Source organism: Scyliorhinus torazame, chromosome 7 (genome assembly GCF_047496885.1).
Source record: "Scyliorhinus torazame isolate Kashiwa2021f chromosome 7, sScyTor2.1, whole genome shotgun sequence".
In the NCBI taxonomy this organism is placed as follows: domain Eukaryota; kingdom Metazoa; phylum Chordata; class Chondrichthyes; order Carcharhiniformes; family Scyliorhinidae; genus Scyliorhinus; species Scyliorhinus torazame.
Window position 1 is genome coordinate 227,957,126 of NC_092713.1, and position 17,968 is coordinate 227,975,093.

The following is a 17,968-nucleotide window of genomic DNA, read 5'->3' on the forward strand; positions in this document are numbered from 1 at the left end:
GTGGTTCTTGACGCTTAGTGCATCATTATTCAAACCAGGAAGTTCCCAAATCTGCTTTTGAGTTTGCAGGAAGTTAGTTGATTTTAATCAGCGTGTGTAACCAGTGGTGTTTACCACATTCCCCCCCTGTTTAAAAAAAGTCCAGCGGGGGTGCAAAACAACGTTACAGATTGAATCTATCGGGGGCTGTGGACTTAGGGAGTGGATGCCCACGTGGGGGCAGAAAGGTCTCAAGCCGAGGGGCATTGGTATCCATTCACTCATGCTGCTGGGTAATCCACCACAATCGCCTCAGTCCTGGTTGTGGTGTGGGCGCCGATGTGGGTACCTGCGACTCCGGGAGCGTGTTGTCCTCTCCTTCTTCACCCAGTAGTGGATCCTGTGAGGGTTTGGATGCTGCTGGGGTGGGGGCTGCGGTGAGGGTCGCTGGTGGGAGGATGAACGGCGCAGGGGCGGGGGAGGCAACTGGAGGGGGAGGGGACGGTAACGGGTTGGGGATGGTGGTAGTTGTGGGTGGGGGCCCAGCGGGTGCCAGGTCTCGGAGGGAGACTGTGTCCTGTCGCCCGTCATGGTGTGCCACGTATGCGTATTGTGGATTTGCATGGAGGAGGATGACTTTTTCGACAAGAGGATCCGATTTGTGACTCCTCGCATGCTTCCGGAGGAGGACGGGCCCAGGAACCGTCAGCCAGGTGGGGAGCGAGACCACGGAGGTGGACTTCCTAGGGAAGGCAAACACAGGTTTGTGAGGGGTCTCATTAGTAGCAGTGCACAGAAGCAACCGAATGGAGTGGAGCACATCGGGGAGGACCTCCTGCCAGCGGGAGACCAGAAGATTCCTGGACTGAAGGGCCAGCAGGACGGCCTTCCAGACCGCCGCGTTCTCCCTCCCCACCTGCCCGTTTCCCCAGGGGTTGTAGCTGGTCATCCTGCTCGAGGCAATGCCCTTGCTGAGCAGGAACTGACGCAGCTCATCACTCATGAAGGAGGATCCCTGATCGCTATGGATGTAGGTGGGGAAACCGAACAAGGTGAAGATGCTGTGTAGGGCATTGATGACCGTGGTAGACGTCATGTCGGGGCATGGGGATGATGAATGGGAAACTGGAGTACTCATCAATTATATTGAGAAAGTACACGTTGCGGTCAGTGGAGGGGAGGGGTCCTTTGAAATCCACGCTGAGGTGCTCAAAGGGGCGGGAGGCCTTCACCAGATGCGCTCTGTCTGGCCGGTAGAAGTGCGGCTTGCACTCCGAGCAGACTTGGCAGTCCCTTGTTATGGTCCTGACCTCCTCGATGGAGTAGGGCAGGTTGTGGGCCTTGATAAAATGGAAAAACTGGGTGACCCCCGGGTGGCAGAGGTCGAGGTCATTGTGGAGAGCCCGGAATTGGTCCACTTGTGTGCTGGCACATGTACCGCGGGGTAAGGCATCTGGGGGCTCATTGAGCTTCCCCAGGCGATACAAGATCTCGTAGCTATAGGTGGAGAGCTCGATCCTCCACCTCAAGGTCTTTTCGTTCTTGATCTTGCCCTGCTGTGTATTGCTAAACATGAAGGCAACCGACCGTTGGTCAGTGCAGGAGGCTCAACATCTAGTGCAATGAACTGATGTACCATCAGTGACCACGAGACGAAATGGTGAAACTATTGAGGCTTTATTGCACTAGATGTTGAGCCTCCTGCAACTGGAACCAGAATGGAAGCAGAACAGGAGAGCATACACTTTTATGCAGCGCCTGCTGGGAGGAGCCAGCAGGCTGGGATTTACTGTGTTAACTGTAGTACAGTGGCAGTACCGTAATACACATAGTATGTGACCAGTGGTGTTTACCACACATATGAAGAAAAATTGAACAGTTTAGGCCTATACTCTCTAGAGTGTAGAAGAATGAGGGGAGATCAAATTGAGGTATACAAGATGATAAAAGGTATGGATAAAGTAGATGTGGAGTGGATGCTTCTTCTTGTAGGGCATTCTGGAATGAGAGGTCATAGCCTTAGGATAAGAGGTAGCAACTTTAAAACAGTGTTGAGGAGAAACTACTTCTCACAAAAGGTTGTGAATCTGTGGAATTCGCTACCCCAGACTGCGGCGAATGCTGGGACAGTGAGTAAATTTAAGGAGGAGTTAGACATATTTTTAATTGAAGGGTTATGGAGAATGGGCAGGGTGGTGTTAAGGCCAGGTTGAGATCAGCCATGATCGATTGGCGGAGCAGACTCGATGGGCCAAATGGCCTAATTCTGCTCCTATATCTTATGAACTTATGAACTTACGGCAGGTTTGCATGTCCTACTTCCTGGATAGGGTAGCCTGTTCAGACTACAATTAATTAGTTATATTGCAGTCAATTCAAAATATGTGATTAGCAGGCTCAAAAGAGAGGCACAGCTAACTGTTTTATTGTGGCATTCTTTAACACAGGATGTCCAATGTTTTGCAAATGCAGGTCAGAAACTCGTATGAAAATCGATGAGCTGGCTGTATGTTAACACAACAATGCAAGCCCTGATACACATAAAATTTGAACATGGCTGCACAGAAAAAAAAATAAGGTGGAAAATCAGATCAGTTTCCGATTCATCACCCAGGTGACCCCCTACTGGAAAGTGCATATATGTAGACTTATGTTTTAGCCTGGCCCCTATTTAACTGTGATGTATTCCAAGGCAGAATAGTCTTCCAAAATATATAGTTTAAGATCACAAGGGGAAAATGGCCAGTTGGTTGAATTAATTGACATTGTTGGACACCCATGGAACCTTAGCTCAGAATGAGCCAGTGTCTTCAGAAGAAAAGAAGAACATGCCTAGCTGAACTCAAGCACTTTGCCCATGCAGTATACAATTTTCTTACAAAACCAAAATACTTGGATGCTGGAAATCTGTTGGAAGGTCATAGTCCTGAAACACAACCCTGTTTCTCTCTCAACAGATGCTGCCAGGTGTTTTGAGCATTTTATGAGCAGCATTTTCTGCTTTCATTATACTGTTTTCTTTACGAGAATGCATGCAAAAAGCGACAAAAAACCTGGGCTTTTAACCCGTTTGTTATTAATACTCTTATTCCAACAGGATTTGTCGGCCGATGTTTGGAGAACCTGTTGTTAGATCAAAGCTTCTGGCTGAATGTTCGTCTTGTGGAAGATGTGAAGATTCAAATTGAAGTGAATGAAGCAGATTTGTCGATGATGTATTTGGATCTTCTATTGCAGGAAGGTAAGATAATGAAAGGTGAATATGTTGGATCAAGAATGCACACTGAATATTGAAACTGGATATGCACGGAGTCTGACTAATTAGAATTCAGACTCGCAATTATAACATTTTTGGATTCCTGTAGCCTACCAATTGGGGGTTTAAGCTGAATCACATGTTCAAAATGTGATGCTACATTTTAAAACCACAACACACTTTAGTGAGCATGAAGGCACACATTTATCTGATCTGATGTTTATTGAGTTACCCCAAGATTGAAGCAAGTCATCAAAAAAACCATCCTCCACGTCTGTGAAATAGACTTGCAGCACTCATGTCAGCAGCAGTTTTGTTCCATTTTATACTTATTTTGTATAAGTCACAGTTGCCTGTGTAAGTAATAAGCACACAATGAATACTGAATTAGATAACCCTGGCATTGGTAGAGGTGATTCAGAGTTAATAAGAGTTATATTTATTATTGAAGCTTGATCAAGGAAACATTCAGTAATGTGGCACTCCCAGAGTCAACATGAAGTTCATGACAACACATCAATAAAACATGTCCACGTGTACACCAATGATACACAAAGCTTTAATAACTGCTTTTAACACATTAGCAGTCTTTTGCTGTGTTGAATGTCAAGTGTTCAGTTTGTTCTGTTTTTCCGCATTTATCGCAAAGCAGGTGCCATAATGTGGCGACTAGGGGCTTTTCACAGTAACTTCATTTGAAGCCTACTTGTGACAATAAGCGATTTTGATTTCATTTCATTTCAAGCACAAATCACTTGCTGAATACCAAACCTTACAGATCCCTGATTTTCTAATTGAGTCGCGGAGAGGTTTAAAAGGTGATATCTCATATCGCTTAACTGAAAGAATAATAGAATCACTACAGTGCCGAAGGAGGCCATTTGGCCCATCGAGTCTGCACTGACCCCCTGAAAGAGCCCCACACCTCCACCCTATCCTCATAACCCAACCTAACCTTTTGGACACTTTGAGGAAATTTAGCATAGCCAATCCACCTAACCTGCACATCTTTGGACTGCGGGAGGAAACCGGAAAACCTAGAGGAAACCCACACAGACACGGAGAGGACATACAAACTCCACTGACAGTAGCCAAGGCTTGCAGCCATCTGCTTGCAGTGTGAAATTAATGGGCCTGTGTTCAGTGTCCCTGTCTAGTATATATAGGGTCATAGCAACCTGAAAATGGCATAGGATCGCTTGATGCCCCATTTACGCTGGTGCTCCGGCTCTTGAGTTCTGAGTCAGAGGTGTTCACCTATTTTATGTGGAAACTACTTGTAATATGAATTTGGAAATCCAAGGGGTGGGATTCTCCGTCCCGCTGCACCCATTTTCTGGTGCGGCACGCCCCTGCTGGCAGTGGGATCCTCCGTCCCAGCCGGCAGCCGATGGGATTTCCCATTGTGGCCACCCCCACGCTTGCGGGAAATTCGCTGGAGTGAGTGCCCTGCTGGAGAAGCAGAGAATACTGCCAGTGGAGAATCCCGCCCATGATGTATACAGGGGTAAGTTGCAATTTTAAGTTTTAAGTGGGACCCTCATACACCGCGGATCGTCTTCCTAGTAGTACTGGTGGTGAACAACTTAAATAGCAGCCCTTGTGCACCACTTAGAAGAATGCCACACCCCCCCCCACCGAGGTCCCCAAAATGACTCTGTCCCACTGTCAGCCTAGGTGGGGCCTCTTCCCTGGGAATTGCTCTCGATTCCCCACTAGGTCCTGATATTAGTCCGTCCATACAAGGCTTTATTTGCTAAACAACCTCTTTTGGTTTATTTACTCTTCACGCCATAGCCCTCTCTAAGCGCAATGAAACACAGTTGGAACTGAACCAACTCCCACACATACAACCACCGTTGTCCAACATGAATCTAACTATAGGTTTTACCCTTCCAGGCACAGAAATATTAAATTAACCCCATCTGAAACTATACCTTGGACGCGATTCTCCGGAAAGATTTCTAAGTGTGGTAGCAAGCGAGAACTGCTGTAAGGTAACCGGCGCTCGGCCCAGCGAGGCCAGCAACTCTATTCCACGTTAATTGGTCTGGCCCCAAGGACTTCTCGCCACAAATGAAGGCTCGCCAGCCGATTCACCAGCACCGCACTTGCCAGCCTCCTGCTAACAAGATTGAGCAGCACTTAAGCAGCACTTGCTCAGCCAACCCTGGTCAGCCCGCAACAGTGGCGCCCTGTAGAACAGCCCCAAGATTTGGCGATGCAGACCTGGGGCAGTTCCTAGATGCAGTGGAGGCCAGGAGAAATATCCTGTTCCCCCGAGCCCCGAGGGCTCGGAGGGTCAGTCGCAGGGCAGCCAGTGCTGCCTGGGATGAGGTAGGGTGGCTGAAAGCTCTGGGAGTGTAACCAGGAGGACAGGCCTCCAGTGCTGAAAAATGGTCAATGTCCTGTACCCAGCAGCATGAGTGAATGGATACCAATGCCCCTCGGCTTGAGACCTTTCTGGCCCCACGTGGGCATCCACTCCCTAAGTCTTCATCTGACCCCCAACCCACCCTTCAACCCCCGCAGCCCTTCCTTCACAACATCCCCTGCCCTCTCCCCACCACTGTGAACCACGTGTGTGGCTAACAATATCCTCTCTGCGTCTCCTCAGGAAAAGCTCTCCCACAATCGCCGGGAGAGGGCCCAAACTGGCAGGGAGGTGCTAGACTAAAGAATCCTCACCTCCTTTGAGGAGCATGCCCTGGAGGTGACTGGGGTGTCTGCCAACCTCACCCACGCGGAGGTTGGCGGATGCTGCAGAGGTGAGGAACCATCGGGCCCCACCCGGAGGACCTGTCAAAAGTTAGTTGTTATTGGCTTACTTACTAACCCATCCCTCCCATTGATCACATGTCCATTTTCCCACAGTTCCTCCAGCCCTTCTTGGGTGGCCCCTCTCCAGCCTCCCAGGGGACCACCTCGGAGGGGAGCTCCGAGGAAGACACAATAGAGGCATCACAGCTGTCACAACTGTCATCTCCACCCTCCACCAATGCATATACACGCACCTCGGGAGGAAATATTGGTGGTCAGGCTTCTGGGGCACAACCTGATGAGCACCACATTGATGCTGATGAACATCAGGTGGAGGCAGGAATCGCCAGGAGAGACAGCAGTCGTGTGGTGATATGCATCACTGTAAATACACAAGAGATTAATGTAAATACACTTAGACTAGAAAGACACTAGAGGGAGCACCAGAGACATCATGGCACACAGACTTTCAACCCATAGGTCAGTAAGATATGACACGACCAATGGGCATTTAAGACACATCCTGTTGCTAACTTTGGTTGGTTCAATTGGCTCTGTTTTATAACCTTTGCTCTGGAGTCGCCAGGTACCTTTATGATACCGCCACGAGGTTCAAGTTCAAGTAATGATCAATTACTCAATACACCAATTAGTAAGATTCAAATCAACGCACATATATTATACACAGTAAATCGCTACTCATGCAGAAACTCTACTTTCTAAGTTATTTCTATCACTAACAGGCCAATACTTAGCTTCGGACTGGCCCACCAGGTCAGGGCAACAAATGGCCTTTCGTTCGGGTTCTGAGTCTGCGGGATTCAAAAGCTGGTATGGACTGGTAGCTAGGAGCGCCTATCTCGTAGCGCGCATTGACGTGAAACTTACGTTCTTTGGAGGCAGCTGGACGGGCCTCTGTCAAGGGTTGGTTCGCGTTGCTGAGTGACCCTGTCAAGAAGGACGATTTGAACTTGGGGGCTTTACTTTATAGTCCCCAGGGGCTTCCCGCCTTTTGGGGCAGACCCCGTGCCTGGTTCAATTTCTCCAATACTGGAGCTGTTCCCTGATCATTGGGTGGTCTTTAAGTGTCCGTTAACCTCTTTTGTGTTGGCTCCTGCTGGCGCCGAGGAGCCTGGCTTGGCCTTGTTTACCTAAAATGTTTCGATTCTTCCCGGGGATCGCTCATTACTATGTAGATGGCTGCTACATTACTATGCAGATGGCTGCTTGTATCGATGCTGTCTGGGTTTTTGCAGTCTAATACACAGTAAACTTGCACCTGCTAGTTCCTAAACAATACAAACAAAATCATGGCAGCATTATTCACATTTTTCTTGGCTTGGCAGTCATGCTCAGGATTGTACAGTCGCTCATTAAACACATTTCTTTATTCACAAAAAAAACGCAAACGAATGTTCTTTATTATAGATCGCGGGGGTCGGGGGTCTGGTCATACCCGAAAATAGGGGATCTTATCCTATATACCGGGGTTCAAGCGCGGTAGGCTCTCCTTCGCCATTTCCTCAGGTGAATAGTCTGCAGATGCTGCAGAGTATCACCAATACTAGTAGGGATTCTATCAAGTAGAACAGGGAGTACCAGGTTATAAACCTGTCACACCAAGATGGTGTGGTGTCGCTTGTGACTGGGCTCTGGGTACTATGGGAAAGTGAATCATTAACGGCTGGGGGGTGTTGGGGTCAGGGGGTTCGTGTGCCATCAAATGTTCATTAGGGTGATGAGCAACACGGAGGATGTCCTCGTGGGTCTTCATCTTTCTCTTCTCTTTGTCTCTTTTCCTGGAGCTTCTGGAGTTCTGTGGGATAAAGCATAGTGTCTGTTACTATCTTGGTTTAATATCTCGTCTGTTAGTATGTCTGTCCTTCATAGCCAATTCTCCCTTTACAATTTGTCACCATGTGTGACTCCCTCATTTTTTTTTAAATCGAATATTCGGACAAGACACACTTAAAAATACTGAAACAGTGCGAACCGTCTCGCAGGCTGTGCGATTTACCATCCCAATGTTTGAGGATGTAAATAGCAGAGGGTTGGCAACCTAAGGGTTACCTGAAAACAAAACAAAACTTTTTGAATGAAAATTGCCGAAATGAGGTGCGTATGGGCCGCGACGGGTACGATTTGGATGGAGTCCCCGGGTAGGACGGCGACCAATGCCTTTTGTGCTCTACCCGAGCGTAGCTGACCAAAGGGGGGTTCCCTGGCAGGGCGGGTCCGAATGCCGTTTCTCCACTGCCCGAGCAACCGACAAGAACGGGCAAAAATGTAGTCATCGTGGGGGGTTGCCGTATTGGTTCTTCCTTCGAACCAGAAGGGCAGTTACGAACGGGGGACTATTTTTCAGTCGACAGACGAGTTCCTCTGAACTGGGGTCTGGGACATTAACAAGTCTCTGTGGCCTCTGAACTAGCGTCCGGGACAAACTAGTTTCTATGACTGCCAGTGGGCGTCAGAAGGGTGGTGGTGTGGGGCCGTGGAAATTTATTTTCCGGTCTTACATACAACATTTAACAATACAACTACAAACAACATTAAACACGCTGCAGGTTCTATCAGAAAGGACACCGTTTTCTCCCAAGCGGTTCCTTTTTAAAACATCATCTAGACACCTCAGTTATCGGTTGCGAACAGGGTTGCAAGGGGGTTCTCGTTTTGGGAGTCAGACTCAAAGTCATCATCTTCTCCCAGATGCCAAACTCTCGAGTGTATCAGGGCGGATAGGGCTGCATTGTGTGATTTGGGATCCCTCTCGTCATTCCGGACGAGTCTGTTTGAGTTATCTCGGTGCCAAAAGGTGGTGTCTAGTCCTGTGAGGACGGAATCGGGGTCGCCATTGTAGGTCGGTGGTGGGGTTTGTTTAGGAAAGTGATCATGAAGTGATCACTCAAATCGTGGTCAGATTAGCTGGGTGTGGGTCCTGTTGCATGGGGATAGTAGGGAGGCGTGCTGTGGCTATTGTCCGAGTCACAGTCGCTGTCGCTGCTGCTGCAGTCTGTGGGCGTTCCGGGGCGGAGTGTATAGTTCGGTGGTGGAGTCAGGGTTGAGTCCGTGGCTGGGCTGGACATGTTGGGGGAGGGTAGGGTTACGTTGGCTGTGGGCGGGGCGTGGTCTGCTGGGTTGAGCATGACGTGGTGTGTGTGGTTCGACTGTGTTCCATATGCCTTAAGCTGAGTGATATGGAACCACGCAGTCTTTCCGTTGGGATACTTTATTTTATAGATGGAAGGGCTGACTTTCTCCGCAATGGAGTACGGACCCGAATACTTAGGTGACAGGAATGTGCTGGGGTTGTATACCGAGAGTATGACTTGCTGTCCTACACTGAACTCAGTCGCATGCACTGTCTTGTCGAAACATGCCTTGCTCTGTTCCTTTGTGCCTAATTTCACTGCGACTGCTAGCTGAGCCGTTTTAACATTCTGTACCAGCTGTTCTACTGCTTTCTCGTGTGTGAGGGCCATCACCTCGGGGCTGGTCAAATCTAATCCTAATAAAAATTCTGTGCCTTTCATGGGGCGTCCGGTCATGAGGGTGTGTGGGGTGTAACCTGTAGATGTTGAAACTGTATTTTCCAAAAACATCAGCGCAAAAGGGAGGACTGAATCCCAAGAGGTGTTGTTTTGCTGGACCATTTTTCTGAGGGTTGATTTTAGGGTCCGATTCATGCGCTCCATGATACCACTTGACTGGGGGTGGTATGCGATGTGGAATTTTTGGGTCATGCCAAATATCGTGAGGATGTTCTTCATGACACGTCCCGTAAAATGGGAACCTTGGTCGGATTCAGTGCTGCGGGGGACTCCCCATCTCGTAAAGATGTGGTGGGTTAGGATCTTGGCTGTGGTCTTTGCCGTGTTTGTTCTGGATGGGAATGCTTCCACCCATTTTGTAAATATGTCTATCACCATGAGTACATATTTATAACCATTCCGGCAAGGGGCCAATGGTCCTAAAAAATCAATCTGGAAGTTAGTCCAGGGGCCATTAACGGGGCGGGTGCTGAGTTGAGCCTTCTTGGCATATCTGTCCGATTGTTCTGGGCACAGATGAGGCAATTCTCAACGTAGTGAGTTACATCGCCTTTTAAACTCCACCACCAACAGAGCTGCCTGAGGTGGGCTGTAGTGGGATCGATTCCCTGATGTCCATGACTGTCATGGAACAAACAAATGAGCTGATTCCTGTCCTGTTCAGGAACCACATAAAGGGTGTCTTTTAACACCACACCGTCATGTGTGGTCAGAGCATTTTTAAACCTATCATAGGGTGCTGGATAGTTTCCTTTTAAAATCCCCCTGAGATTGCTATCCTGCTTCTGGGCCTGCACTAAATCCTCGATATTAGTCTGCGAGACCTGAACTGCATTCACCAGTGCGCTTTCGGGGGGTGTCCAAAAATATCCGTGCCTGGAACCTGCTTTTGCCAGTGCGTCGGCTTTTACATTTCTTGGTGGGGGAAGAACGATGGTGACTATGAACTTTGACAATTCCAAATGTCCTGTTCTGTACCTTTTCTAGAATGTGACGGAGCAATGGGGCTGAAGGGAGGGGTTTTCCGTCTGCATAAACAAACCCTCTTGCTTTCCACAGGGGTAGGAATTCCGTAAGGCTGTTGCCGACATAGAGGCTGTCCGAATATCTGCCTGCTGGGCTGGGGAAGGAATCAGGGTGTTCCACTATGTATGCGATGTCCTGGTAGTTTTATTGCTATTTCTTCTAGGGCGCGTCCTTGCGCGTCCTCCACGTAAATGCCGCATCCTGTTATGCACTTCCCTTCTAATATTGTGGAAGATCCATCCACATATATTCTTATGGGTTCGCGCGTGTCTGTGTGCTTGGGGCTCTGGGTTGGACTACCTAACTTTCTAGGGGGTGTTTTAGCAATAAAGGGGCCTGTGTTGTGGTATAGAGAGATGATTTTACATTCATGGGGGGTACTGGGGTACTGTAGGTTATCGGCTAAAAAAGTGTGGGTCTTGGTCCTTTTAACAGTGATGTCCCGTCGCTGCAAAAGAAGGATCCATCTGGCTGCTCTTATTTGACTAACTGTACCGTCCTTGAGTCGTCCGTCAAGTAAAAGTTAGGTGGGGGTGTGTTCTGTGAGGATTGTGATGGGGTTTAGTCCGGTTATGTAGGAAAAATACTGAACTGCCCAGAAAACTGCAAGCAGGTGCCTTTCACAGGCCGAAAATCGCTGCTCCACAGCATCTAAAACTCTGGAGGCGTAAGCCACGAGACTTAACTGTTCGTGCTGTTCCTGGAGGAGCACGGACGAAAGGGTGCGGTCTGTGCTTGCTACCTCTATCGCATAGGGGGAAAGCGAGTCTGGAACTTGTAGTGCGGGGGCTGCTATGCGTGCTCTTTTCAAAGAGTCCACAGCATCCGTAAGCTGCGGAAGCCATTCCCAGGGGGCTCCTTTCTTTAGGAGGTCTGAGAGGTCTGGCGAAACCGCAATGTGGTTTCGGCAGTAGCCAACCAGTCCTAAAAACGACCGGAGGGCTGAAACGTTCTGGGGAAGGGGCAATTTAGCAATCAAGTCAATCCTTTTATGCTCGATCTTGCGTTTACCGTGCGTGATAATTGTTCCCAAATATATCACTTTGTTTTCCAAAATCTGGGCCTTTTTGGGGTTGACTTTACAACCAATTTTCTGTAGGAATTCCAGGAGTTCGGACAGAAGCTCGATGTGCTCTTCCTTGGTGTCTGTCTGCAGTAATAGGTCGTTGACATACTTGACCAGACATTCGGGTCGAGAAAATTTTGATAATCCATTTGCCAGCTGTCGGTGGAAAATGGAGGGGGAGTTGTGGAATCCTTGTGGAAGGCATGTCCACGTGTACTGCTGATTTTTAAATGTGAAGGCAAATTTGTATTGGCACGCTTTTGTCAATGGAATGGACCAGAATCTATTGCTGATGTCCAAACCGTAAAGAATTGTGAGTTGAGTCCCTGTTTGAGCATGGTCTCGGGACTTGTGGCTACCGTGGGGGCTGCTGCGGGGGTGACTTTGTTGATCTCCCGATAATCGATGGTCAGTCGCCATGATCCATCGGGCTTTCTCACTGGCCAAATCGGGGCATTATTAGTGGAGGCTACTGATCTGAGTACGCCCTGCTCTAATAAGCTGTCGATAAGTTTTGCGATTTCTCCCTCTGCCTCTTGGGGAAATCCATATTGCTTTTGGGGTCTAGGGTCAGGTCTGTGATTTGTACTGAACCAGTCATCCGGCCACAGTCGTGTTTGTGGGTCGCGAATGCTGTCCTGTTCTTTTGTAAAACTGCCCTAACCTGCTTGTCCGTGCTGATCGTGGTCGGGTCAATCCAAAATTCACCTGCGCTAATTTTGTTTGCATACTCTCCTATAGTGAGCGTTGCGGGGGCTCTTGCGGATTTTGCCATTTTCCAGACACACTGGTTGACTGGATCAAAGGATAGGTTGTGGGAATTCATAAAATCTATGCCTAAGATGTGTTCTGCTGTGTGGGGTAGATCGACTAAAACTATGGGGTGCTTGGTGGTGATGTTGCCGATTTGAATGGGTGCTGTGATGTGTCCCTGCTGTGAGTGGCCTGTAAAGCCACTGAGGGTGATGGTGGCTGTAGTGGTCCACGTGTCCTTTTGAAACATGGTGGAGGAATTGATTGTGGTGCGGGACCCTCCTGTGTCCCAGAGAAACTCGATGGGCTGTTCCTGTATTTTTGCTGCAACTACCGGTCCCCTGGACCTATCCCAAAGGGTGTTGCAGACCCAACTGGGGGAGCCCGAACACCGTCAGTCCGTGCCGGTCAGGTCCGTCTGATCTGACCGGGTGGTAACGCTATGTATTGGCTTTGTCCTGTTCTTATTTAGAGTGCCTGTCTGCTGGGCTCTCTGTTGCTTTTGTGGGGCATTGCATTCTCTTGAAAATGTCCCAACTGTCCACAGTTGTAACACTTCTGTGGGGGGCTGTTCTTGCCTTCATTTACCCATGCGGGGTTTTGGTGTGATTTAACTGCGTGTATGTCTGCTTCTGCCTGCTGTTCTTCGGGATTTTTATTCGTGGGTTTGTTTTGAACAGATTGCTCCCAGGTGCGGGACAATCTTTTTACAACCCATCTCTCATTATGAGCCTCCTCTGAGGGATCATAATTGGCACAAACTTTTTGTCCTGTTTCTGTGGCATGGGAGATAAGGGTGCGGGTCCATTGGCCATGTTGTCTGGGGACAAATGGGCGCGGTCTAAGAGGTGTTGTACATTGAAGACCCCGACGATGGGTTCTTCGGATTGGGGAATCCTCAGCCCAGCGAATACGACATCCCGACTCATGAATGCAGGATTATGCTGCGGCCTGACGCCAAGAGACAGAGAGCGGTACAAGCCCACAGAGAACGGCCTGCTGCCACACAGAGAGTGGTCCACGCACCGCGAAGAGTCCCCGACTCCACACAGAAAGCGATGAAAGACTCCACAGTGAGACAACTGCACATCTCCACACAGAAAGTGACTCCAGTGACACAAGCCTCCACAGCGAGCTCATGGACAGCCTCCACGATAGAAGCAACGCAAGACTCCGGAGCACAGTCCTTGCATGAACAAGAAGTGATGACAGTCTCCACAGCGAGACCAATGCACGATTCCACACAGGGAATGCTGCAAGACTCCACAGAGGGAGTGACACAAGCCTCCACAGCGAGCACGTGGACAGACTCCATGATGGAAGAAACGCAAGACGCCAGAGCGCAGTCCTTGCATGAACAAGACCATGAGGGTCCAGCAACCTCCTCTGAGCAACCAGCAGCAGACAATGCAAGTCTGCCACGCTCAAGTGAACAACAAGTAGACTATGACTGTCTACCCAGCTCAAGTGAATGACAAGAAGACACTGAGCCTCTACCCACTGGATGTGAGACAAGTGACAACGGCATCCCACTTCCCATACCAGATGTGCAATGTGACAGACCTCGGCTACTGTGTACAGAGGCACTCGACAAGCACAGTGAGACTACTGGTGACTCCGGTGACACCACGTTAATTCAAACCTCATCCGCCCGAGCCTCTCCACAAGCAAATGCATTCCTGAATGTTTTGATTCCGGACGGGGAGCATCAAGAAACCTCAAAAGACTCAAGTGAACCTGAAATGACTCCAGACTGGGTGCATCAAGAAATCTCAGCTGACTCAAGTGAACCTGCAATGACTCCGGACGGGGAGCGTCAAGAAACCTCAGCTGACACAGGTGAACCAGAAATGACTCCAGACGGAGAGCATCGACAAGCCAACGCTGATTCAAGTAAGCCGGACATGACTCCAGACAGGGAGCGCCGCGGACTCAGTGACGGCACGCTCAAGGAAACAGCAGATGCCACAAAGGACGCTGACACAAGTAACTGTGTGAAGGACTCGTATTATCCACAGAGTGTGGTCCTTGTGCGCAGCAAACACGACAACAAAACTAACCAACACAACAACACAACCTGTGAAAACCACATCAAAGACAATAACAAGAAGCGTACCAGAGGCAACAACGTCGACTTCAAGCACGACAAAAACAACAACAATGGAACTACGACATGGTACAACTCTGCAAATGAGGGACACTGTTAGTGCCCAGCTCAGTACAATGACATACCATGGCAGGCCGATGCATCTTACCAATTCATGTTTGCTACACTACCAACAGGCAACCCGCCTTTCAGGACAGATGCCATCAAGAATTGCTACCATAAGCATCGAAAGAAAGAGTCCAATTCAGTCAATGAAGTGATTTGAACACTTGAACACCTCCTGATGACCAAACACCAGGACACTGACGGCGTTCACAAGGGAATGACAACGTCACCATTGACACTTCTATACCAGACCATATAAATTTCTGAACTATTGGACTCATAACTTTTATTTCGTATCGTCTTATCCACAAAGTCATCGCAACTATTATTTGATCTTGTATACTATTGTATAGTCACCACTGTCATTATAACTTGTACATAGCACCACTTATCTACCTGTTTTTGTTCAATTTTCTTTAACACTGTACAGAAAATATGTAACATGAAAAAAGGGGGGGATGGGGTGATATGCATCACTGTAAATACACAAGGGTTTAATGTAAATACACTTAGACTAGATAGACACTAGAGGGAGCACCAGAGACATCATGACACACAGACATTCAACGAATAGGTCAGTAAGATAGGATACAACCAATGCGCATTCAAGACACATCCAGATGTGACACTCCCACAGGGGGACATTACAGCAACGCTTATAAAAGGACACAGCACATATGCTCAGTCTCTTTCCAGTGGAGATACTTAGTGAGTACAGACAGGGTTGATTGAAACACATCACAGTGACCCCGTGGATTGTAGCAGAATGGTTAGTTAGTCTGAATAGCTACAGCAGGATTAACAGGAGAGTTGAATCCAAGTAGGAGAATTGTTAATAGTTTAATAAATGTGTTAAAGCTATCTCCAAGTCTGAACCTTCCTTTGTCAAGTGTACATCAAGGAAGCAGCTTATGCTACGTCAAGAGCATAACAAAACAAGTTGGAGGGCTCCTGGATCCCTGGACCCAGCCGAGTCCCAGCCTGGTGCTGAGCATATGGAAGAGGTTTCCCAGAGTTGATGGAGATGATAGGGAATGGTCAAGACATTCAGAGAGAGATGTCAGCGACACTACAGCAGATCCATAGCTAATTGGATGAGTCCCAGAGGCTACGGGCGCAGGAGATTCAGCGGCAATCCGTGGCACAGAGGCTAACACCGCTGGTGCAGCAACCGCAGTGGAGAGCCTGGTTGACGACGTTGGCACTATTACTGAAGGTGTCCAAGGTGTCGCACAGTCGGTGACGGCCATAGCTGTGGGGCTCGATAGAATGCCTGACTTGCTAAGGGGATGTTACCCAGAGCCAGGCTGACCTTGATGAGGTTCTACGGGACATGTCCCGTTCTCAGATGGGAATGGCCAAGGCGCTGTGGAGCTTGTCCCAGTCGAAGGTGGGCATGGACAAGGCGCTGCGGAGCATGTCCCAGTCACTGAGGAGCATCGCTGAGGGCATCAACACGATGGTGCAGACCACGGGGAGCAGCCAGGGCTCGAACCAGCTTCCCCTCCGTCCCAAGGTGAATTCTGGGGCCCTATGGGGGCCAGACCCAGACCCGTCCAATGGAGTGGCAACGGTGGCCACCAGCTCCCTTGAGTTTCACCCCTCTGATGAGACCGCATCTCGCAGCCAGCACACGGGATAGGGTGGCACTGCTGCGCATGTGCCGCAGACAGGTGCGCCGGGTCCTCCATCCCCAGAGTCCCCACAGGACACCTGCCATGGTCATCGAAGGCCATGGGACGAGATAAGCAGCTGGCTGCCTCCACCTCAGATGTGCATCCTGGGGACTTACCTAGACGTAATGATAGAGCTAGGAAGGCAAAGCACATGAAGGATCACTGAGGGCAACGGGATGGGGGGAGAGGATGGGGGAGGGTAAGTAGGGGGTGTTGGGAAGAGGTGACACCATCGAGAGAGTGGGGAATTGTAAAACAACATAAACACCATTGACCACAACCATAGGACGCCTCTGTCACTTTCTACCGTAACGAGGCCCATCTCTCCAGGCATCTCCCTCTCCCGTAGCACTCACTCACCCTCCAGCCATGGCCATGTCCCTGGAGCTGTGTCCCATCTCCTGGATGTTCGGATGTGTGGTGTTACCTCCCGCAGTGTTCAAGCACAGTGCCCATGCATCAAGGTGTGATTGGGATGCTAGACAATAGGTCACACATGCTACATGGCCCGCCCACCCACAGGAATCCACTTGGGTTGTGTGAAGTGCTCACTTAACCACTAGGTTGGGACACTGAACACTGGTCCATTAGCAAAACTTTCAGCCGCACGGCCAGAGGCCTCGACAGTCGGTGGCGTTTGTGAGTGGTCAATGGGGCAGGCGGGCATGGTCTAGGGTTGCCCCCAGAACAGGTACACATGACCCAAGGGTTGGCATGCTGGCACCGTGAGCGGTTGCCCGACAGCACATACCCCTTCCCATGGCGGGCCAACCCTCTGGTGGGTACCGCCCCCCCCCCCCCCCCCCCCCCACCCAGCTGAGGGCCTCCTCCATCCCCCGTCGAGCACTGAGGTGGCAAGCCCCCGAGCTTTTTCCTGTGAGTAAAGGTGGCTATTCACCACCTCGGCTCCCTGCAGAAATCCTTCCGCCAGGTTCACGTTTTTCAAAAGGAGTACTAATTGGCGCCAGCGTGAGCACTTTCAGGAGGCGGTTGGATATGGGGTGGCTCCCATTAGCTGCATGGAAATGGTGATAATTGATTTCTTGCCATACCAAGGCGGGATCCCAATTTCGCCTCTGGGAGTGGGCCAGTTGCATTGCAAACTGTTTGGCTCCTGGCACGGTTCTAATTTTTGGCGCCTCCTGCTATTCACCAGCCTTGTTTTACTCGAGCGAGACCGCAACGAGGCTGGAGAATCACACCCCTTATTTCTAATGTTTAGCAATACACATATAAATCCCTTAAAACTATCTTTGCTTTCCTAAAAGTATAGCTGTGGAATTTGCAGCCTAATGGAGTTCCATTTAGTTAAATAGTTACACAATTGCAGGCATGACTGGGTGGTATAATATTTATAGCATAAAAAGACAAGGCTCAGATTTTTGTCTCCTGGTGGAAGTGGGATTTGGCTCAGAAAACCTGAAATCCTAAAGTTTTTGTTGCAAAAATGGATTTCCCCTCTCCTCACAAACCTGCCTTTTTGCAGATCGGGAGGGCCTTGGGAAGTGACCCTGCACACACTTCATCTGAGGTTGGATTCGCCAAAGTGAACCTTCTGGGAAATTTGAATTTTTCCTTCTCTGCTATTTTTGTGTGCTCGTAGGTGTTTTGGAAGTCCTAAAAATCTCTGCCTCATCGGGGACTTTATAGCCACTGGGGAAAACCTGTTGAGACATCAGGAATATTTGA

The 17,968-nt window shown here is 49.3% G+C and overlaps 1 protein-coding gene across 4 annotated transcripts in view; it reads left to right on the forward strand.

Annotated features, from left to right (window-relative positions):
• sh3tc2 (SH3 domain and tetratricopeptide repeats 2) overlaps positions 1-17,968 on the forward strand; it is a 174,547-nt gene that overhangs the window by 82,027 nt on the left and 74,552 nt on the right. For all 4 annotated transcript variants that reach the window (XM_072512121.1, XM_072512119.1, XM_072512120.1 and 1 more), the window contains one exon: positions 3,077-3,220. In XM_072512121.1, the coding sequence (XP_072368222.1) occupies positions 3,077-3,220 (144 nt within the window). The remainder of the gene's footprint in view (positions 1-3,076; positions 3,221-17,968) is intronic.